The sequence below is a fragment of the Panthera uncia genome, chromosome E3 (assembly GCF_023721935.1).
Source record: "Panthera uncia isolate 11264 chromosome E3, Puncia_PCG_1.0, whole genome shotgun sequence".
Classification (NCBI taxonomy): Eukaryota; Metazoa; Chordata; class Mammalia; order Carnivora; family Felidae; genus Panthera; species Panthera uncia.
This window is the reverse complement of record NC_064815.1, coordinates 24,689,062-24,706,262: the sequence shown is the minus strand read 5'-3', so window position 1 is coordinate 24,706,262 and position 17,201 is coordinate 24,689,062. Positions and strand designations below refer to the sequence as shown.

Below are 17,201 nucleotides of genomic sequence, written 5' to 3'. Positions count from 1 at the left end.
AGTCACTATGCACAGCCTGCCCTTAAGCAGTAGGGGGTTATACTGTCCTTGAGGGCAGAATAACTACAGAAGTTGTTTGGAATTCTTCTGCAGAACGGTCTCTTCTTCCAGGTTTATTTAGTTAATCACTTATCAGCATGAACTCATGGATATTATACTTTGAGTTGTAACCCAGTACAGGTAGCCCCCGTTTTGAAAGTTTACATTAATTACACTGCTTCACTTTTACAAAAGACCTACATCAGTACCTGTTTTTGTTAATTGAAAGAAATCCTAAGAGGATTTTCACTTTTATGGAAAAAGGAGAGAAGTAAAAATAGCATCAGGGGTTCGTTTTGCTGCGAGCCCTGGTAGAGGCAGTGAGTACCCCAAGCAGTGAGAGTGATGCCACCAAGTTCCTTCCCCAATATCTCCACACATCTCAGCATCAACCTTCCATAGCTTGGAACTGTGTCTGTGAGCACCTGTGCTTTGCCTTGATTGACTGTGTTTGCAAGATGTATCCTAAGATAGGGGCACCTGGGTGGCTCAGTCGGTTAAGTGTCCGACTCTTGATTTCAGCTCAGGTCAATCAAGACCCGCATCCGGACTGCATCAGGCTCTGCGCTGGGTGTGGAGCCTGCTTGAGATTCTCTCCCCACTCTGCCTCCGCCCCTCCCCCCACGCACTCTGTCTCTGTCTCTGTCTCTGTCTCTGTCTCTCTCTCTCAAAAAAAAAAAAAAATGTATCCTAAGGTAAGAAAAGGTTAAGAGCAGTTAATTTTTTAGGTCTGGAAACACTAAAAAAATGTTTCCATATAAATTAATGGTAATTGCTTCTTCACTTTATTGCATTTCAGTTAATGAGAGATTTCATAGAAACACTCTACTTTTTTAAGTTATTTATTTTGACAGAGTGCAAGAGAGTAAGGGAGAGGCAGAGAGAGAAACCCAAGCAGGCTCCGCCTGTCAGCACAGTGAGCCGGAACTCACAAACCATGAGATCATGGCCTGAGCTGAAGTCAGCCACCGAACTGACTGAGCCACCCAGGTGCCCCCACTCTACTTTTTGATAGCAGGGAAACCTGTACTACTTGATTTTGTTGCTCAAATTCTTCCCATCTTGGCCACTGGGAGAGCTTTCAGTTGGCTCCCATGTCCCTGCGACAGTCCTCTATTATTGCAGAGGTTTTTCCCACGGTTGTTTGGTTTTGAGCATTCCTAGCACTAGGAGACTCATGGCTTAGCTTGTGTATTTCCTCCCCCAGTCCTCGAAGCAGCCATTTCTCCAAGGAGCCCTGGTTCCATTTCACTGGAGAAGGGTATTAGGAGCCAAGATCTGGATGCCAGGTGACCTGTGCCTTTTAATGTTTAATATGTGACCACTAGAAAGCTTAAATCTACACATGTGGCTCTTCTATTTCTGTAGGCCAACACTGTTTTAAGTCTCCTCTATCCTAAAAAAGCCTTCCCTTAATCCCACCTTCTCTCAAATTCGTGACCCAGTTCTCTTCTTCCCTTCCCCATCAAGCTGCTTAAAACAAGAATCAGCAGTCATTGCCTTTACTTCTTCCTCACGTGCTGTTTAATTCCCTGCAGTCTGGCTTCCACCCTAGTCCACTGAGATGGCTTCCTCCAAGGCCACCAAGAATCTCCTGATATTCCTCAGGCCTTTCCTGCTGAGGCTGGGCTTTCACGGCACTGTTGGCACACCTTCTTTGCTGGAAAGCTTTGGCTTCTGTGACCTTTGCTGCTGGTACACACACCCCCACCCCCAGTTCTCTGACCATTTCTACGTTTCCTTGGCAACCTTGTCTAAGCAGCTCCTTTAAGTTCTGGTGTTCCATCCTCTGACCTCCTTTCTACCAGTCTAGTATTTCCTCCCGGGGCAGACTCCCTCCCTTCCACACCGTCATTGCTACAGGACAAAGTTAATACGCGCTAAAGTAGCATCAACGGCCCTCCCTGGTCTGGCCTCCACCCCCTCTCCAGGTGCAGCTCCAGCCGCAGCACCCCTCGGTGGACTAGACCCCCAAAAGCTCTTCCCCTCTGCCTGTATTCCACTTTTTTTCAGCTAAAATGCCAACTCCACATAAAGAATTCACTGCTCTCTCCTCTGCCTTCTCCATATTGGGTGGATCTTTCGGGTGCAAGCAGAAACACGAACTCTGGCCAGCCAAACAAAAGAAGGGATTTACTAAGTGAGCGCAGAGGTGTCTATTGGCACCTGGGGCTGGGGGGGTGGGGGGAGATGAAAGGTGAACGCACATCGGTAGTTGAGATGAGCTTAGAGAAGGGAGTATTTATAAAAGAATGGTCAGAGTTAAGGGAAATCATAAGAGATGGTGCAGGACTCAGGGCTAGTGACAGAACTGCTCGCCACCCGGCCTGAAGGAACAAAGGAGAGCAACAGAGGAAGGGACCCCCTGTTAGTGATCTCTGGATGAGGAAAGCTGCCAACCCACAGCCAGGCAGGCAGGAAACCAAAAAAATAAGTACCTGAACTCCTTCTCCTGCCCTTGGATCTCCGACCAGTCCCTCCCATCTGCTGACTCCAACAGGAAGCTAGAGGGTTTTGCGTTCCACCGGGGCCAGCCTCCCGGGACACAGAACAGGGGGGAGAGGTAGAGGGGAGTGGATGCAGAGGGTGACAATCTTCAGCCCAATCATGGAACTGAAGGAAGAGCTTCATAACCAAAAACCAGGTCTGCAAGGTGTCAAACAAGCAGGAGCCAGGGCCAAGGCCTCACAGATTCAGCCGGTAAAGATACAACAAGCACCTTTTGGCTCAGACAGCCTATTACTTACATGGGCAGAAGGAAGATCGGCCGAAGGTGCCTCACGGCCCTTGTCGCACACAACGGAAGGATGGCTGCAGTGAGGGCCGGGGGATCTCCTGTTGCTGAGAAGCCAGTTCTAGATGCAGCCAGGCTGTTTTACCGTCTACAGCTCTATTCGGAAGGAGGTGGGGCCGGAAGTCGCAGACCTATCAGAGCCTGGGAGGTGATGGTTCCTGACTCTCCTATGGGATAAGGTCAGTGGAGATGGCCTTGGGTCGGTGCCTCACAAGCCTCCCATCCTCTCTGGTTCCTGGAGGATCTCCCAGACAGCCTGCAGGTCAAGCCTTCGCCTGTGTGGCCAAGGTGAGTAAGTGCCAGGGGACCAGGACACAGCTGTTCCCCACAGAGGTCTCTCAGGCAGCTCCACAGACCTCAGTGGCACAAGGCTGGGGAGCTTCTCTCTAAAGCACCAGGTCTCAGATGACTCGGCCCCAGCCACTCTCTCTTCCAATTTTCAAATTCTTGGCAGAGAATTCATCTGTCCCAGCCTCGGTCTGGAATGGACACCATCAGCTGCGGCCAGGGGCAGACTCACCACGGACAGAGGGAGGCTCTGAGCCACTCCTGTGCGCCCAGCAGCTTTCAGAGACAGGCCACACCCGTCTAGACCCTACTTGCTTCTGCTCTGAAGCAGTGTTATTTCCATCCCAACGAATGGGAGGGAAGTCGAGAGAGAGGTCTTTGAAGACAGCGAAGACAGAGTGATTGGCGCGACTCTAACCACAGCCCAGCCTGCACGGCGCAGAGGCAAGATCTGACCTGACTGGAAGCTGGAGCAGTTTTAAAGGCCTGAGTGTAAAGCGGCGTATGTACAGTTGTTAACATTTGCAAATCATCTAAAGAGAAAGACGGTATCAAATTTATTATCCTTAAGTTCACAATGACATGGAGAAATCACGTGCGGGAATGTTTCCAGCTTCAGTTAAAAGAGGAAGCAGAAAGTGTGCTTAGGAGGGACCAAGGGAAGCCTATCTTAACCCGTGGACACCCAGGCCTGGTTCTGCCGGTTTATGAGGTGAATAACCCGGCAAAAGGTGAATCAATAGGCCCCTGGCTGTAGGGGAAGGGATTATGGTCCTTTTCTTCCTATCATTAAACGTTTCTAGGAACACACAGGCGTGAAGACCTTCCCACACGGTAAAGAACATCATCTCTGCACACTGGACCCAGCAGAGCCCCGGCTGGGAAGAGCCCGCGGGCAGGCAGACCGACCGGCAGCCCTACAGCTTGGTGGGCTGCGTGGGGGTGAGGTGGGCAGGCCCGCTGGGCGGGGGCAGCACCAGAGGCAGCGCGTTGCCGCCCTTCTCGTGCCAGCATGTGTCCAGGATGGGGTAGAGCTTGCCCTGGAAGTCAGCCTGGAACGTGTAGAGCGGCCGCAGGTCATCGGGCCGGTCAGCATCAAAGAAGGTGAGCTCGCCACGCTCGTAGTGCAAGTAGACGCCGATGCGGTGGGGGTGGCCGGCCACAGGCAGGGGCACCCGAGGGCAGCCGAAGGCCTCGTACACCCGGCCCTCCTTCAGGCCAATGAGCCACACGCCATTCTCCGGGGACTTGCTCAGCCTGCCCTTGCGACTGGCTGTGCCCTTGATGACCCCCAGGCGCCAGTCGCTCTTGCTGCCTACCACCACCTCCCAGTAGTGACGGCCGCAGGAGAAGCCCCGGCTGGCCAGGACACAAGTACTGTAGTCAAAGCGCTCTGGCTGGCTGGCTCGCCGCTGGGCCAGGAGCCCACACTGCACCACCGTGTTGCCCTTGGAGAGTTCCAGGAGTGGGTGGGCGGTGGCGGGGTCCAGCTTGAGGGACTCCGGGGCTAGGAAAGATCAAAGAAGTGTGTTTTCCAGCTGCACAGAAGGCAGCAGACCCTACCCCAGAGGGAGGCCCTGAGCTCCTCAGGAGAGGAACTGCAAAGGCCTCATCCCAGAATCGGAGGGGCCTTCTGAGAAGGGGCACAGAAGAGGCAACCCTGAGGACTGCTGAATGAACAAACAATGCCTGAACGGTGGAAAAAATGGGGCAGCTGTGAGGGAGGCATTCTGGTTAAGGGAAAGGGCACGCACCTGCCTGCCTAAGATGGCGGTGCAGAAGGAAGGTCCTGGAAGACAGCCCGTCACTTGTGCACCACAGCTGAACTCCCCAGGAGAATCCTTATCAAGTGCAATTGTTTTGATATCCTACCAGCCTATTCGAGGACAAACTGTCCCAACTGACCTCCGGATTACCTGCCAACTAATCAATTTACACCAAAACCACACAAACAACATTCACGGACCAGAGATCATCAGGTTTTTTCCTCCCCTCCCCTTTTTGTTTTACAAGAAACCCTATTTTTGTCTTTGTTGGATGAAATCAGCTTATCGATTGATCTCCCTTATGTGCTAGTAACAAAGGAATTCGTTAAATGTCTTCGTGTTATTTTTTGACAGAGCGATAGCTACCATTTATTAAACACGAAACTATGCACACACATTTGAATGTTTATAAACTACACAGCCCAGCAAGGTGGACTTTAATACCCCCTCCTTGCAGATGAGGAAGCAGACTCAGATTACAGGTTGGATCTTCAGCTAGTAAGGGACAGAGCTGTCTGGTGGAGCCCCAAAGCCATGCTCTCAACACTAACCTACGCGAACACCCTTCCAGTCTTCTGCACCCTAAACTCTGGCACAAGTGACAAACTGCTACCCACCCCGCATGGCAGCCCTCAGGGAAGAGAACGGGTTGGAGCCTTACCCGGCAGAACTTTTCGGAAGAGCCTTTTCCACACAGTCAGCTTGATGTCAGCCTGGTGGAGGCCCGGCTTGAAGGAGATGGGGCTGAAGGCGCCTTCCAGAGGCCGGGCCTGCTGGAGCTCTGCTCTGAGGGCGACAGACCTACGTGATGGCGGGGATGCACACCGCGCACCCCAGCCCTCCACCCGCGGGCAAGTCCAACCAGCCAGTCACGGCTCAGGACACTGTGCACTCAAGAGGCCCATCATTTCCTCCCCTCCACCCCACTCTCAGAGGCCCCGCCCCTTCCTGGCAGGAGAAACACTACATCAGTGGTTCTCAAAGGGCATCACCTGGAGGCTTGTCAGAAATGCAAATTTCTCGGGGCCACCCCAGACCTGCTGAAAGCGATTACTAAGGCTCAGTGACGTTTTAAGGAGCCCTCCAGGTGGCTCTGATGCACACTAACATTTGAGGATCACTTCTCGATATTGGGCGACCCTGGCCCCCGGCCACAGCTGGAGCGGACACCTGCTCCCAATCAGCTACACTGTCCATTCTTTTAAACCAATGCTCCTAACCTGACTATCCCGAAGACCAAAGGAAATTTAAAACAGACAAGGAGATTCCCACAATCAGGATCTGAGGAAGGCTAAGAACTGCATGGCTATTCATTTGTTGGGGCTGGAACATGGATCCAATCCCTTCCCACAACCCGTGGTGCAGGATTCGAGGCCCCTCATCCTGGCTCTTGCCCACCCCTCCCACTCATCGCCCATTCTGCCCTGTAGCCTACATTTTACCCCATTCGTACTGAGTTCACATTTCTCCCAAGTGTGCACACTTGAGCCTTTCAGATGACCCTTCCCCACTCTGCTTACCTGGCCAACACCTGTCCTCTGCCCTAAGCTCGCCCCACTGTATGCCATCTTTGCCAGTCCCGCCCCCCCCGCCCCGCCCCCAACCTCAGTCACCTCCTCCTGTTATTTCTGTAGCCCGTGTGAACTTCTCTGGTCTTAAGTACCCACAGTGATCAGTGATGTAACCGGAGTTCACCATCCGCCTCCCACCAGTCTTTGAGACCCTTAAAGGCAGGGGCATGACCTTCATCGCCCTGTTCCCTGGGCTCAGTACAGAGCCAGATGTGGGCAGCTGCTGACAAGGCACTGGTGCAGCTACAGGCAGGAAGTAGGGTAGAGGAGCCACCAGATCCAAGCTGAGAGCTCCCTCCAAGGTTATTACCTGGAGGCCGTGGAGTGATACTTCTGGAAAACAAGACAGGTGGGTTAAGGCATGGGGGAGGCTCTTGGGACCCTGGGGACCTGGGCGTGGGTGACACTCCCTTGTCCACTCACCCGGATGAACTCATAGTGACTCTCATTACTGAACTGCTCGAGCACACGTTCAGCCTGGCCCAGCCGCTCCTGAGTGCCCTTGGCCTGCTCCAGCTGCATGTCCAGGGAGGCCACAAGGCCACGGGTATGACCCTCCAACCCCTCCAGGCAACGGGCCTTCTCCTCATCCACCAGGTGGTGCAGCTCCTGGAACTCGCGACGGATCACCCAGCTGAAGACATCAGATTCATTCTGGGATGAGAAGGGGCTGGTCACAGCCAGAACCTCAGCCAGAACTGCCTGCCTCCGGCTGACCCCCGTGTCCTCAGGCCCTGGCAGCTTAGGCCTTCCTGGGCTTTTCCAATCTGAGCCGGTTCTAGTACTTGAGTTGCAGGCTGACTTGTGCGCTGTTCACACTGTGCCTGGGCACCCCCCGTGTGGCCACGGGGGACAGCAACACAGGCAGGGGACAGACTGGGCCCCAGCACCCATTTCAAACACAGTGGCTCTGCTTTCTTCGGTCCTAACTATTAAACGTGCAAGTAAGATTTTGCTTCAGTACAGGGTTCCACAACTGGAAAAGGTCTGAAAGGCCCTGGGAGGGCAGACTTCAGAGAGCCAGATTCCCTGTGTAACCCTGAGTTCAGCCTCCATCAGACAGGGGAAATGCCGCCTCCCTGTCAGGCTGAGGAAGGTTAACCAAGAGGACCCTCAGGGGACATGGGTCTCCTGCTTCTGTTTCACAACTGCCTGCAGGGCCTGGGCTCCACATGCCTGCAGCCCCAGTGTGCCTGTCATTCAGGAAAAGCAGAAAGCCACCAAGGGCTTCAGGCCTTTCTATGCTCTGCTCCAAGCTACTGGGCAGGCTCCACAGACTGTCAAGGTCAAGCAGACACGGCGAGTCAGGCGTGGGGGGGGGGGGGGGGGCAAGAGAGTCATGCCCACACTTTGAACTGTTTACATCTGGTACTTAGGTTCTGTGTTATCTCAGTCCCAAGGACAAGAGGGACACAGCCAATTTGGACAGAGTCCTGACAACTGAGTTGATTCCCCTGAGGGGATTTGCCCTTTCCCCACTCCGCCCTGCAACGCTTTGAATTCTGGCTTTATATGAAAGCATGGGTTTCTGTAAAGGACAAATCACAACCGGGCTCTGCAGGAAAGGGAAGGTGACCAGCCCCAGGGTTAAGGGGACAGAGGGAAAGGGCACTCACGACAATCCGGATCCTGTTGTTCACCAGCTTGGCAATATGCTCATCCACCTTCTTCTGCTCCTGCTTCAGGTCAGAGATGAGAGCCGCTAGCTCCTCCTGGAGGCAACGTACCACGGCCTCATGAGTAGCTGACCCCTGCACGCTTTCGGCTCCTTGGGGCCAGCCCTGGGCTTCACCCATCCAGGGGACATCCCAGTGGCCACAAGCACTCCCAGTGGAACCAGGGAAAGGGCTACCCGGGTGCTCTTGACTCCAAAACAGGTGAAATTATTCAAGAATATTCCACATCGAGGGCAGGAATTACCCAGACAGAAAAGCATCTCCAGGTCATTCCTCTGCAGGACATGGAGACAGACCCTAAACGTTGTTACAACTACCTGGAAGTCACCGCACGACATCCAAGGGGGGCGATGACCGGTCTGAAGCCCATACTCCCTGAACAGAACGATGGCTGGTCACCAGCAGATCTAGAATCAGTGGGCATGCGATCAAGAGCATCACAAAAAGGCTGGCTCCAAGTGAGGCCAATGGTGCATACAGTAGCCCAGGTTATACCTGGGGATTCCCCAATCCCTATAAAGACCTGACTCAATCGCTGGCAGGTTTGGGCCTCCCCAGGCTGAAGTAAACACACTTCTCCTGGCCTTCCTGGCCCCAAATCTGACGGAGTCTTAAAGATTCAACCAGGACCACCTAGACTCCCATCCAGCTGCACTACTCGAGTGGTGCTGGTTCGTGCCCATGGAGCATACACAGTCTTTGGCTTAGACAGCTCCCAAGCAGAAATCAGCAGCAAGAGGGGTGCCTGGCTGGCTCGGTTGGAAGAGCAGGCAACTGATGATCACGGGTTGTGAGTTCAAGCCCCACAATGGGTATAGAGATTACCAAAAATATATAAATAAACTTAAGGAAAAGAAAAAAAGGAATCAGCCGCAAGAGGCTTTCAGGAAAGGAGCAGAGTAAAGAATAAAACCAGTGTAGGGATAAACGGACACAGAGTCTTGCTCTGGAAAACAAGACATCAGAAGATCTCATAACAACCCGAGAACGAAATTCCAGTAGGAACTCTCCTGAGGCAGAGAGAGATGGGATTAGTTCTTTTCGTCAACTGGGTCACAGTGAGAGTAAACAGAAACACACAAATAAATAATCTCAAGATCTCAATCAACAGGAGGACAACAGGCATGCATAAAAGGGATCTAATAAAGGAACATAATTTAGTGGCATCACAGCAAAGAGTCTTGGGATCACAAACAGCCACATCCAAAACCAGGACCCAAGCCGTCCCCGGCTCCAAGCCAGAAATGATGAGTGAGCTCCTGTGTGTCTCCTTCTCTCCAGGGCTAATAAAACACAGGCTCTCGATCTCGCTGCACTGCAATCTGGCTTCCTCCTCCCACACTCCACTGAAACGACTCTTGCCAAGATAATCAATTCTTACTGCTAAACCTAACAGACTCTTTCCAATCCTCAGCAGGCATTTCACACAAGTGATCTTGTTCTCATTAAAACGCTCTGTCCTGATCTCCAGGAGGCCGTATTCAGCCAGTGTTCCTGTTCCCTCTGCTGATTCTTTCTGTCCTTTTTTGGGGTTCTTTCTCTACCCGAATCTTAAACCCTGGTGTCCTTTGGGGGCATCGTCCGTATCCTATCACTCCGCAGACTCTCCTGATTGGTCTTCTCCCGTAGCCTCAATTACCACCCATATGTAATTCTCCCAATCTTTTATCCCCAGCCTCAGTCTCCAGTCTACCCCCCAGCAGTGTTTGGACCACATCACCACTCTGCTTAAAACCCTCCGGAGACCCCACCATGATGGTCCTCTGAATAAACTACAGATCCCTTCACATTTCACAGAAGCCTTTGCAAGACCTGGCTCCTGCTTACCTCTCTCCAGAGCTTGACAGAACAACTTATAATTCTTCAAATATGTCTCCTGATCTTTTGCAGGGCTGTCTTTATACATGGAATGCTTTCCTCCCCTTTTTTTCCTACCACATCCTCCCTGTGGTTCAGATCTTGGTTTAGCAGTCCACTTCCTCCAGAGAACCTTCCCTGACTACCTGAGAGCATGCAGGAGCTACAGTCCAGATGGCCTCACGATTGCCTGTATTTAACCTTGATGGTAGCACCCAACACATGGGGACCATCAGACTCCCAGACTGTGAGCTCCCCGGGGCAGGCCAAACCACTTGCCCACTATTGTACCCTGTGCTCTAGCATACCTAGCACAGGTTAAGTGCCAAGCACACGTCTGTGGGTCAGAGGGTCTGGTGGATGGCCTGGCTGGCCCTGTGCACGTTTCATACTTGTCTCCCAGGGTTCCGAGAGCAAAGAAACGCTGCTCACTCAGCCAGGAAATCCCAGGAACAGTGACAGGGGACCCCTCTGCCTTCATATCTGGATGCTCTTTCTTTTTCCCCACCCCTATCACCTGTATTTTGTCATTCCTTACCTTTACTCTCCCTTCCTCCCGAACACTCTGCCAGGTGCCCTATAACAATTCACTTTCCAGAATCCTTCCTGCCTCTTTTGATCTGTTGGCAGTGGAAAGAAAACTGGCCAGTTTGTGTCCTACCTCTGCCACCGACAAGCTGTATGACCTTGGGTTAAGACCCTTGGCTTCTCTGAGCCTGTTTCCTCATTTGTAAAATATAGTGAGAACCCCACCTTTCATAAATCTTAGATCAGCGTTATTCATCTTAAATAATGACGTGCTAAATCTAAGTTCAGGAGGGCAGGAATCCACTGTTTCCACAAATACATTTTGAGCTTTTACTACATGCTAGTCATGGCTCTAGGCACGAAAATACCCAAGGAAACAAAGTGCTTTCCCTCATGTGGAGTCTGGGAGAGCACTCAAAAAATGGATGAAAGCTGCGAAGAAAAACCGAGCGAGGGAAGGGGCTGGCACCCGACAAGGACTCTCCATCATGCCTGTCTGTAGTGCCCAGCACCTGGAGATTGGAGCTGCTGAGAACACACTCTACAGAGTTCAGCTCCAGGACAGGGCTACAGGGCGCCGGCATCCTGGCCTGAGACCCTTCTGTGCCAGGCAATGGCGCCAGAGAGCGCAAGAGCTGGGCTCCGTGGCCGCCACCCCCCCCCCCCCCAGCAGCCCACCTTCATGCGGCTGTAGACGGTGGAGACAGGCGTGACGCGGTGGTGCTGGTGGGAGCCCAGCAGGCCGCAGAGGCCGCAGATGAGCTCCTGGTCCCTCTCACAGAAGAGGCTGAGCGGGTTCCGGTGGTGCTGGCAGACCTTGGGCTCCGGGTCCCCGGGGAGCTGTAGAGCTTCAATCACCCGCGCCAGAGAGACGTTGGGCGGGGAGCTGCTGCTATCCACCTCCTGCCGGCACACTGGGCAGCGGAGCTCCGAGTCCAGGTGGTGGGACAGGTTCACCAGGCAGCCCTTGCAGTAGGAGTGGCCGCACTGCAGCATCATGGGCTCCTTGAAGACCTCCAGGCAGATGGGGCACTGAAGGCGGTCCTCCAGCTCGGGCACGCTCACCTGCCACGCCATCCACGGTGCCGGCTAGAACACAGGGCAGCTTTCTCAAGTCTGCTCCCTCCACACTGTGCCCCCAATCCCCCCGCCAAGTGCCACTGGGAAGTTAGAGCGCCTTAGGGTCTCCAGTCCTGGATTCCAATCCCAATGCCTATGACCTTGGGCCTATTTCCTATCTTTATTTTCTTTTTAATTTATTTTTGAGATCATGACCTGAGCCAAAGTTGGACACTTAACCGACTGAGCCACCCAGGCGCCCCTTTCCTATCTTTAAAATAAAGGGCTTAATTGGGGGGGGGAATCACTTGTAGATATAGGATTCTACATTTTTCACCCCAATTTGTAGGTAAACACAAAAGGGGCCGTCTGCTGGGTCATCTGGAGTGACACCAACAATGTGCCCTCCAGCCGCAGTAGGCGTACTGACTCAGAACCAGACAGCAAAAACAAGCAAAGGTCTTTCCCACCTTCTAGATCAGTTCTCAAAACTGGCGAGCAACTGTTGGAAGCACAATAACAACCGATTCCTGCGTCAGCCCCTCACACATACTCAGTGAGCCCCAGAAATCTGCATTTACAATAGCACCCTCCCTCCCCAAGGTCATTCTAAAGCAGAGAGTGCTGTCTTAACAACACTGGAGACTCGGAGACCAAGGAGGGTGGCCTCCTAAATTCGCACCCACTCCCTGTGCAAAATGATCGGCACTGAGAGACGAGAAGCACCAGGTGCAAGTTGGCCACGGACCCAGGGAGGGCCCCCACAACGAACTACCTGCTTTCTCACAATCCACTGAGACGTTCGCTGGATCTGCTCTACCTTCTCTTCTCCCCAGGTTGGGACAGAGGCACTAAGAGATGTGGGGATTGTAGCTGACCGCCTGCTCCACCCTTTGTCTCTGCCCCTTTCCTCCTCCCCTTTCCCAGCAACACTCCTATGTCCTCAAGGTCACGCAGAATCAGGTGGAAACTGGGCCACATCACGAGACGGAGGAGGCAGCCTCCTTTCAGCTGGCAACGTTGATAATTCCAACATGCAGGCGCTCACCTTGGCCACGCTTCGGGGAAGCTGGGGAGACAGAGGAGTGGTCCCCCAGCCACACCTTACAGACCCCAAACAGGAGTGGATTCATGTTTTGACACAACTCTTTCTGAATCTGTTTTTTTGAAGACATTTTTATTTATTCAACTTCTTGAGACAGGACCTCTATAAAGTATGCATATCTTAACTATACACTTAATGTACACATTTCACACATTTACTCACCCTCGAGATCAACACACAGAATGTTTCCAGCACCCGGAAGACACTATGTGCTCCCCAGTCAGAAGCCCCTGGCAAGGATAGCTATTCCCCTGACTCTTATCATCGTAGATTTATATAGCTTTATTTTGACATTCAAATAAACAGAATTATCCAGGTTGTGCTCTTTCGTGTCTCACTTCCAATACAATTGAATACCATTAATACCATTACTCAATACCATTGAACTGGGAACCTTTTTATACAAAGCCTTTCAAAGGTTTAGGAGTTCAATGGCTTTTTTTTTTTTTTAAAGCTAATTTACTTATTTTGAGAGAGTGTGCACATGCAAATCGGGGAGGGGCAGAAAGAGAGAGGAAGAGAGAGAATCCCAAGCAGGCTCCATGCTGTCAGCACAAAGCCCAATGTGGGGCTCGATCCCACCAACCATGAGATCATGACCTGAACCTGAAGTCAAGAGTCAGATACTTCACCGACTGAGCCACCCAGGTGTCCCTAACGACATTTCTTTATGCAGTTAATAAATATTACAGTCAGAAAATGCTACGCATATCATGGAGGTGGGATAAAAAAAATTACTGATTTCAAAAGGAAGAGATGGAAGCAGGTCTCCAGGAGTGTTAAGAAATAAGGAGCTCAAGGGGCACCTGGGTGGCTCAGCTGGTTGAGCGTCTGACTACTGATTTCAGTTCAGGACATGATCTCATGGTTCATGAGTTCAAGTCCCGAGTCAGGCTCTGTCTGTGCTCAGTGCAGACCCTGCTTGGGATTCTCTCTCTCTCAAAATAAATAAACACTAAAAAAAAGAAAGGAAAGAACCAAGGAGCTCTAGACCAGTAAGACACAACTCCCAGAGACCTAAGCATCCCTGTCTGCCAGTAGGGGCCATCTCTACCCCGTGACAAGCAAGACCAAAGTCTGGCACAGGCATGTTGAAGGCTAATTTGATTTGTTAATTCAACAAACATTTATGGAGCACCTGATATGTGTCAAGCAGCAAGCTGAGCATTAGGGAAACATCAGGGAACAAGACAGATGAGGTTTTTGTCCTTTCAAAATTTGTAATATAACCGTAGTAGGAGTGAGGTAGGATCATCAACAAGAAAACATCATCGTATTTAATGGGACGCAGGAAGGAAACAATGTGCTGAGAAAGAATGGCAGGAGGGAATAGGTTGTTTGAGGGACAGAAAGGCCACAAACAAGGACGGGAGAGAGGCCTCTGCAAGCGGAGTGTGGCCCCCTGGCCAATTCCCAGCAAGGATGTGGGGACCTCAGATATAGAGCCGCAAGGATCTAGGTTTACCAACACGAATGAGCTTTAGATTCTTTAGAAAGGGGCAGCGCAGTGTCTTTGAGGATGGATGGTTGAGACCCGAAGGATACAAACATGCCAACTGCCTGAAAAACTACAAGAGGGCAGACCAGGCCTGGGCAGCAAATGCAAAGGCTCTGAGGCTAGAAAGAGCCCAGTATTTAGGAGATACACTAGAGAAAATCTACGTAGCTGGAGCCTGGTGAGAGGGAACACCAGGAGAACAGGTCAGAGGGGCTGGCAGAGAGGGCCCTGGAGCAGGGCAAAGGTTCAGATTGAATTTCGAGGGCAGTGGGAGCTATAGGAGGATTTTAAGGCAAAGGAATATCATCTGACATATTTTTAAAAGACCACTCCGGCCACTTGTAGATAATGGATCAGAGTAACTTTAGCACCTGAGAGGATGGATTGTGAAGGCTGATAAGGAAAAGATCAAGGTAAAATGTACCTGGGAAATCTAGAGTCAAATGCCCAAGGACACCTGAGTAGCAGTGGTCCGCAGACTTCAGCAAACAACAGAATTACTCGGGGTGCTTGTGAAAATACAGACTTCTGGGCTCTAGCCTGAGTTTCTGATTCAGGAGCACAGGGATAGGCTCAAGAATTTGCATTTTTAACAAGTTTCCAGACAACACTGCTGCTGGTCTGGGGACTACACTTTGAGAACCACCGAAAAAGGCAATTGAGCACAGGAGCCTGGAGGTCTAGTGTGCAGGGGAGGCCTTAGGCTGGCCAGGTATATACCACCTGTTTACATCACATATTTAAACTTGTGGGAATGGCTGGGATCTCTCTGGGATTAGAACAGAGAAGGGCTGCGGCGCCTGGGTGACTCAGTCGGTTAAGTTCCGGACTTTGGCTCAGGTCACAATCGCATAGTTCATGGGTTTGAGCCCCGCACTCGACTCTGTACTGACAACTCAGAGCCTGGAGCCTGCTTCGGATCCTGTCTCCTTCTCTCTCTCCCAAAAGTAAATAAACATTAAAAAATAAGAAGAACAGAGAAGGGCTGGGGCACCTGAGTGGTTCAGTCAGTTAAGCATCTGCCTTTGGCTCAGGTCATGATTTCACGGTTCATGAGTTCGAGCCCCACATCAGACTCTTTGCTGATTCAGATCAGACTCTCTGCTGAGCAGAGCCTGATTCAGCTCCTCTGTCCCCCACCCCCTCCCCCTCCCCAGCTTGTGTGCTCTCTCACACATTCTCTCTCAAAAACAAAAGAAAAAAAACAAACTTAAAAACAGGGAAGGGCAAGGGTCCAAGGATAGGGCCCTGAGGTTGTTACTGTATACAGGTCAAGAAGATGACTGAGAAGAGACAGCCAGACAGACAGGAAGAAAATCAGAATATGGAAGCAGATCCATTTGACCCTGAACACTAGAGAACTTTCTCAGGCAAGACTCAGGAAGACTGAGAAGATTCGGCATGCTGTTGCTAACTCCAATGTGTAGAAAGGCCACGAACAAGGACGGGAGAGAGGCCTCTGTGAGTGGAGTGTGGCCCCCTGGCCAATTTACAGCAAGGATGTGGGGACCTCAGGTGTAGAGCCTCAAGGATCTAGGTTTACCAACATGGATGAGCTTGAGATTCTTCCCCAGAGCCTGCATTATTAAGGCTGAGGCCTTGATTTTAGTTCATTGAGACTGGCTGGTGTCTCTGACCTACAAAATTTATGACAAATACATGAGATCATAAATATCTATGGCTCAGAACAGCTAAATCTGTAGTAATCGATGGTGACGATAGGAAACTGATACAGAAGAGGACAAAAAGCATTTAAAGAGGAACCAACTTTATCAAATGCTGACAAGAGTCCAGGAATCTGAGGACACAGGGCTATCTTATGGATTTGACATGAAGTGCGGTCTTGGTGACATGGAGCAGGGGAAAGTGGTACTGCGGTGGGTTGAAGAAAACAGGGAGGATAAGGAAGTAGAGACAAAATAATTGAAAAACGCTCTATAGCAACTTAAAAAAAATTAAAAAAAAAATTTTTTTTAACGTTTATTTATTTTTGAGACAGAGAGAGACAGAGCATGAACGGGGGAGGGTCAGAGAGAGGGAGACACAGAATCTGAAACGGGCTCCAGGCTCTGAGCTGTCAGCACAGAGCCTGACGCGGGGCTCGAACTCACAAACCGTGAGATCATGACCTGAGCCGAAGTCGGCCGCTTAACCGACTGCGCCACCCAGGCGCCCCCCCCAAAAATTTTTTTAATGCTTATTTTTGAGAGAGAGAGAGAGAGAGAGAGAGAGAGAAAAGAGTGCGAGCAGGGGAGGGGCAGAGAGAGGGAGAGACACAGACTCCAAAGCAGGCCCCAGGCTCTGAGCTGTCAGCACAGAGGCCCACACGGGGCTCAAACCCACAAATGGTGAGATCATGACCTGAGCCGAACGAAGTCGGACGCTTAACCAACTGGCCACCCAGGCACCCCAACAACTCTTTTTGAGAAGTCGAGAAGACTAGGCATGGGACCACCTGCAGCAGGAGTGAGATGTGGGACAAAGGTGGGGCTTGTTTAGGGCGGGTGATTTTAGGAAACTTAGAAGCTGAAGAAATGATCCAATAGTCAAGGCATGATGGGTGCAGGAAATAGGGGCCACCTCTCAAATCCTGGAGTGGGCAAGAGCTGCAGGCCCCAGGGAAAAAGCAGGAGGGGGTGACGTCAAGGGCCATTCGTGCTTTGCACCCCCCGCCCCCACCACCGGGGAGCAGGTATGGATTCTGTGGATTTAGTGACCGCAACGTGAAGGACAACGTTGCCTTGTTCTCTGACGAACGAGGCAGTTTGCCTTGAAAGGCCTGTCTGCGTCTACATTTCTCTAGCACGAAAAGGTCGAGGAAAATTGAAAAAGTGGAGGTAACCCACTTAGCAAGGCCGCACACTTCCGGCAGCAGGCTGTTTCTGGAACTCCGTCCTCCCCAGCCTGCTCCCGCCTCGTGTCCCACCACAAGCCCCACCCCACCCCACCAAGTCCCGAGCCACTGCCAGTCCCGACCACCCGCGTGGCCCATCTCCCGCGCCATCCCACGCGCGCCCCCG

General features: G+C 51.7%; 1 protein-coding gene across 1 annotated transcript; it reads right to left on the bottom strand.

Annotated features, from left to right (window-relative positions):
- Positions 1-3,655: 3,655 nt before the first annotated feature.
- Positions 3,656-15,289, bottom strand: LOC125928506 (E3 ubiquitin-protein ligase TRIM50). Its single transcript, XM_049639211.1, has 6 exons — positions 11,198-15,289; positions 8,075-8,170; positions 6,882-7,112; positions 6,769-6,791; positions 5,549-5,673; positions 3,656-4,628 (listed from the first exon to the last, which is right to left on the bottom strand). The coding sequence occupies exons 1-6, from the start codon at positions 11,594-11,596 to the stop codon at positions 4,039-4,041; spliced, it is 1,464 nt and encodes a 487-aa protein (XP_049495168.1). The 5' UTR covers positions 11,597-15,289; the 3' UTR covers positions 3,656-4,038.
- Between the last annotated feature and the right edge of the window lie 1,912 nt (positions 15,290-17,201).

Coding starts and splice junctions, on each gene's coding strand:
- LOC125928506 (XM_049639211.1), bottom strand. CDS start 11,596: ATGGCGTGGCAGGTGAGCGTGCCCGAGCTGGAGGACCGCCTTCAGTGC. Junction 7,113..8,074: donor ACAACAGGATCCGGATTGTC/GTGAGTGCCCTT, acceptor TTCTCATCCCAG/AATGAATCTGATGTCTTCAG. Junction 5,674..6,768: donor TATCACTCCACGGCCTCCAG/GTAATAACCTTG, acceptor TGTCGCCCTCAG/AGCAGAGCTCCAGCAGGCCC.